Source organism: Limulus polyphemus, unplaced genomic scaffold (genome assembly GCF_000517525.1).
Source record: "Limulus polyphemus unplaced genomic scaffold, Limulus_polyphemus-2.1.2 Scaffold4400, whole genome shotgun sequence".
NCBI lineage: Eukaryota > Metazoa > Arthropoda > Merostomata > Xiphosura > Limulidae > Limulus > Limulus polyphemus.
Genome location: NW_013670010.1, coordinates 27,472 through 33,548, shown reverse-complemented (window position 1 = coordinate 33,548; position 6,077 = coordinate 27,472). Strand labels below are relative to the sequence as shown.

Sequence of the window (6,077 nt, the reverse complement as noted above, 5' to 3'; positions counted from 1 at the left end):
ATTTTTGTATGTGAAAGACTTGTAATATTAACCGAAAGACTGCCAATTTTTGTGAAGATACACACATTATATTGAAAGTATTAAATATATAAAGACTTTAAACAAGTATAAAGAGGTCACATGGTCGGTCAAATTGACCGAGCCTGTGTTGAGAGAGAGAACTCTTTCGTTGCAGTGGACACGTATATATGTCCCCCTCTAATGCACTGCCGTTGGCAGAGTAGGTGTAGTTGTCCACATGCTCATATGTATAAAATCCCATTTTTGATTGCTTGCATTATGTATACTTTCACAGTAAATTGAGTTTTTTCAATCTGAAATACAGAGATAAAAAAGGATATTGGTTTCTCAGAAAACAGAATATATAAAATGGTACATATAGGATCCCATTCTGATAAATTTTGGCTGACAACTGACTTCTGTGGCTTTGTTGGATTTCCATGTCTGACATTAAAGATGAAAGGCATTTAGCACTGGGAAGGTTTTATCTGAAAATGTAGCAATGAAAGAGTTAACCTCGACATTTGGTAAAAACAGCTTTCAGCTTGTGTTTGAACGATTGTATAATTGTGAAGATACAGAAAACAGACACAGTTTTATTGATATAAATATATGTGTGTGTTTTTTATATTAAAAGAATGCTGTACATGTTTCCTATTTCAAAATGTACTTCCTTACTAAATGATAGCCATAAATACTCTGTAAATACTCATTTAGGGCTGTCCCTATATTTAGTAATTCAGAAGAACAACAGTACTTAATATAATTTTTAATCAGATCACATCATATTGATGACAATTAATGCAATGTGTCATCTCTTGCAATTGTTTAAACCATTAATAGAGAAGATAGAAATGTATTTCTCTTCAGCTCCAGATTACTTTCTTATAAACCTGAGAGCATACTATTACTAAGAAACAATGATGATTGTTTTTCACCAGCTTCTAGTGAGATAAATTATGTATCTTGTTTGTTTTGTGAATTATTTACCACAGAATTTTGAAGAGTGCTATTGAACCTGGTGTACTAGAATGTTCGCTTAAGAATACTGAAAATATATGTTATACAAGCTCTTGTGGCATATGTAGTAATTAGGCACTGGAAAGAAGATTTAACTGTAAACAATACAACTTATTAATATTGTGTGCATGACTTAACAATTAAAATTGAGTACATTTTTGCATGTAACATGTCTCTTATATCCTGTTTTTTCTTTATTGTTTTAGATATAGCACCATTAATTGAGTGAAAGAGACTGCAGAAGATTTGTCAAGAAGAACGTTTCACTGAAGAATGTTATATTACTTCTGTTTTGAGAAGAATGTACAGGCTTGTTGTTGTCACAGTCTTATTCTTATTGCTTGCTTGCTTTTTCCTCTCTCAGTTTTTGTGTTGTGTATATCATACCTGACAATCATGGGCATCTATGAATGGAATTGGGAACTAAAGTGCTTACAATTTTTTATAGTAAGCAACAACTTCATTATGTTTTGAGCATAAGAAGATTGAAGAACAGGGGCACCAGTTTCTTCAGAATGTCTTGCTCTTTTATACTTTTTTTAAACTTTTATTACTGTGAAAACATGCACAGAAATGGTTGAATGACATATAAAACTTAATGGTAAAAGTATTTTTTCTGTTACAAGCTGTATTTTATGAAAATGTTGACAAAAAGGTGAAATTTTAAGATTTAAATTTAACACACACACACTTGCATAAGTATTTCAACTGATACTTATTGTCCAAACCCAACTGTCTGCAAACAATAAAATTAATACAAAAGTTCTGTCACAAACAAAGTCGTAATAAAGAAACTGTTTTTCAGGTGTTCTCAGTTATCTTAGTTCACCTCGAAGTTTGAGTACCCATATGTTTTATTGAAGCATGTCTGTGCATGTGCTGTATTTATGTGTGTAGCTACTGAAATTATATGTGAGGTGTGTAAAGACAGTTGGATGTACCACTAAACATGCTAGAGGTTATAACTGGTCATTACTGTTTAGAAAATAAGATATTAAGAAATGTAACATTTCTGCAACGACATTGCCTGTCAGAAATGGTGGAAATACATTGATTTGAATATTAAAAGTGGAATTTATGTTAATGAATATGAATATTTTGTTTTGCTTTCAGATAGAAAAGTGGTTAGAAACTAAAATAATAGATAAAAAGGAAATAGACTTAGTAGTGGATAGAACAGTTGAAAGCCTCTTCCGTATTACCGTGTTGTACAAGTTTAACAAAATGACAGTAGGTTATTGCCAAATGTTCACTTATTGTATTAGGATAATGTTGATTAATGTTATGAAGATTTCAACACTATAAAAAGCTTTGCTGTGGAGAAGGAAGAATATAATGAATGAAACTAGTATCTTTCTAGGATTGACAGATTTGATTTTCCTATAAAAATAGAAGGTTTTTGTTATTTTATGGACATACAAAGCATGATAAGATTTTCGTAAATCTGGTAGTCTTGAAATTGACAAGGATGTGAAACTGTCAAGTTGGAGAAAGGTAGGGAGGAACACTGAACATTCTCATAGATTTGTAATCTTTAAGGATAACAAATAATAAACTATTGTAGAAATACTGTATGTAAATAAATCCAAGAGGAAAAACTGTTTACTGCTGTATAAATTCCATTAATGACTGGGTGCCTTGTATTCTGTTGATAAATGTATGTACCACAACAAAGGTTCGAGAAATATAAACACGATATAAAGTTTCAATGATCCCAACAAACTGTTCTCATCCATTGTTAAGTCTATATTCATTTTTGAGCTGGTGTGTGTGTGGGAGGGGGAGTAGCTTTGTTGCTGGTTGTTTACATATTATAATTCTTGTTTTTATTTTGAATAAGAAAGAATGTTGAGTCTTAATATCATTAACAAACTTCTGTTTAATATTGAGTCTTAATATCATTGGCAAACTTTTGTGTTTAATATTGAGTCTTAATATCATTTATAAACTTCTTTGTTTAATATTCAGTCTTAATATCATTGACAGACTTCTGTGTTTAATATTGAGTCTTAATATCATTGACAAACTTCTGTGTTTAATATTGAGCGTTAATATCATTGGCAAACTTCTGTGTTTAAAAGGAATTTCTGTAAAGGTAAAAAAGTACTGGCATGTAGATGCAAATGAGATTTTCATTGTGATTAGATTTTTATTACTTTGTAGAGTCAGAAAATGTACTTTATTTCTACAAGTAGGATCTGTATAATAACCTGACAATCACAAATGAAAATAAATATTTGCATAAAGATATACCACCCTTAACAAAAGAAGATGATTTGTGTTTTTAGAAATTATCGATTTTTAACTTGAATTTTTCCAATTCTCTTTTTCTCTATCGTAACTTAACTAATATTTATTTGTGTAATTTGATTGTAAATTTTATGTGAGATTTCAGAGTTAAAATATACGTACGAGTTGAGAGTATTGTGATTGTTGTTTACCTCAGTAAGCATTAACTAAAATGTAGAGTTAACTGTTAATGCAGAGTTTATATGTTAAGGCATTGTTCATAAATTTTGCCATCTTCATGAGCATACAAAATAAACACTGAGCGTAGGAGTTTATTTAAGCTTTTAAAAATATATAAAATAATACCATTTGCTATCACTAAATATCTTGCAAAAGTATTGACTAGAAGTAACTTTGTCAAGTTTTGTGGACTTAAAATATATATTTTTTTCTGTTTCATGGTATCCCATTGATAATGACAGATGTCCGATAATTTCATGGTATCCTATTGATAATGACAGATGTCCGATAACTTCATGGTATCCCATTGATAATGATAGATGTCCGATAATTTCATGGTATCCTATTGATAATGACAGATGTCCGATAATTTCATGGTATCCTATTGATAATGACAGATGTCCTCCGATAACTTCATGGTATCCCATTGATAATGACAGATGTCCGATAACTTCATGGTATCCCATTGATAATGACAGATGTCCGATAACATCTTTTTAAGAAAACGTTCCCTTTTTATCACAGGGGTCACAAAAAAGGCATGTTTTACATGCTTATGTGAATGACCTATAAGGTGTATATATGTTACATCAACTGACTCTTGTCAGTCAAAGAAAGTATAATATTGGGCTGAATGTCACAGCTTGTTGACAGCTACCATATATCTTTCAAAACAGTAATTTCAGTCAGAATATCGTAAAGTGTGATGTATCTAGAGTAAGTTAGTGCAAGTCATTTCAAACTCGTTTATAAATTGCCACTTTTTGACAATACAGTTCTTGTTGCCGTAGCTTTTTGCTATTTTGATGCATAAAATGATTGATCTATCAGTGTTTATTTATAAATATCGTTGATAAAAACAAACTAATAATACTTCCAACTTTTTCTAAGATGTGATGCTGAAATTGTATAGGTAATATTGCCATTAAGTAATTTAAATTGATTGGTTTGAGCTGGAATATTCTGAACAACAGGTAACAGTTTGGTATGATTGTTATATAAAGCAGCTACATGAAATTAAGTAAACAATCCTTTCTTGTTGTCAAATTATAAGTTGTTTTTTTTCATAAAGCATGTTTTTTTTGGAAAAAATTAAATGAAATTTTATTTAACTAATGACTAATACTTTGATTCTAATGTAAATTTGCAGTTGTAAAATTGAGGAGGTTCCATGAATGTTTCAGTTCTGCTAATTTATAAAGTTGGTATGTAAACCTATTTAGTGGAGATTAAAGTTCTCTCTTATTTTAATAATTTTACATTGTTTTAATTTTACTTAAACTGTTTGTATGAACTCTTTGTACAACAAGTACACTTTTTTAAATAAAAATTTGAAATTGAGGTTTTATGCAAAGTTAAGTTCTTTCTTTCAGATATTCAGAGAAGTCTGATTCTTGTTTAATGTTAAAACAGTATCTAAGATTTTGCTCTATAAAGTAAAAACATATTAAGAAATTCAGTTTGTATTTGTTATAGTTAGCTGGTATCAGATATTTTGAATATTTTAAAGCTGCTTTCTAAATATATAATATTTAAAGATTTTTTTGGTTTAACAAAGTTTTTCTGCTATTAATTTTTCCCTTCCTGATACATAAGTTTCAATGAAGACAAGCATGCATACAATTCTCTACATAGTTGGAATATATGCAGCTGTTATTATTTATGCTTTAGATATAGATTTATAAATGTTTTATTTGAAATGAGATATGCTGGAAAAACGAGCTACAAAGAAAAGGTTGTATAACTTATTGTAGAAGTTGTTTCCCTTGTTGAATATGAAGTTTCAGTTGATTTTTGATTGTTCTGTTCAGTTGTCATGACTGACTTAATTAGTTCCTAACAACAGGGATGAGTGTCATCATGTTACTTACTCAAAGTAATTGTATGAGTTTTGTATTAAGTATTAATAAAGATTTATAGTTTAGTTTTCTGAAGTTTCAAAAGACTAACTTATAATTAGAATATGCGTAATAACGAAACAGAAATAATATAATATATGCTTCAAAGTCTATTTGCATATTATTATGTTCAAACTTTTATATTTTTATGTATCTGAAATTATAAAAGTAACAGCAGACAATTTGTTTCTTAATTCAAAGTAGTTGGTACTAGAATTTGTCTTTCCCAAGAAAAATGTACATTTCATACACTATACTTGAAAGAACTGTACAGTAATTAAGCTAAAGTTCTGTTGTACAATGCCTATCTACTGACAGATGTTTCTAATAAAAACTCGTTTTGTTTGTCATTAAGGGAGATGAATGTTTATATAATGCTAATATTGAGGAGAAGATATGGAAGGAAGATGTTTGTTATTCTTTTGGTTTACTACTTATGAATTTTAAAACCAAAATTAAAGTGTATGTATATATATTAGGTCGTCAAGAAATTAATGTCGCGTTTTGGAACACTTTCATTAACCATCTCCCAAAAAACGTACATCACATATAATAGTTAAATGAACCGCCTAAACGTCACGTTAGTGTAGCCTACATAATGTGTAAAGTTTAGTATAATCCCTTATAGTGATGGCCCACGACGAGACACACATACGGCATGTAATGCTGTTTGAATACAAGAAGGGAAAC

At 29.7% G+C, this 6,077-nt stretch overlaps 1 protein-coding gene across 1 annotated transcript in view; it reads left to right on the top strand.

Annotated features, from left to right (window-relative positions):
- Window positions 1-5,419, top strand: part of LOC106471085 (ribosomal protein S6 kinase beta-1-like) — a 57,485-nt gene extending 52,066 nt beyond the window's left edge. The window contains exon 15 of the mRNA XM_013931673.2: window positions 1,227-5,419. Within this exon, the coding sequence (XP_013787127.1) occupies window positions 1,227-1,232 (6 nt within the window). The 3' untranslated portion in view covers window positions 1,233-5,419. The remainder of the gene's footprint in view (window positions 1-1,226) is intronic.
- Window positions 5,420-6,077: the final 658 nt, after the last annotated feature.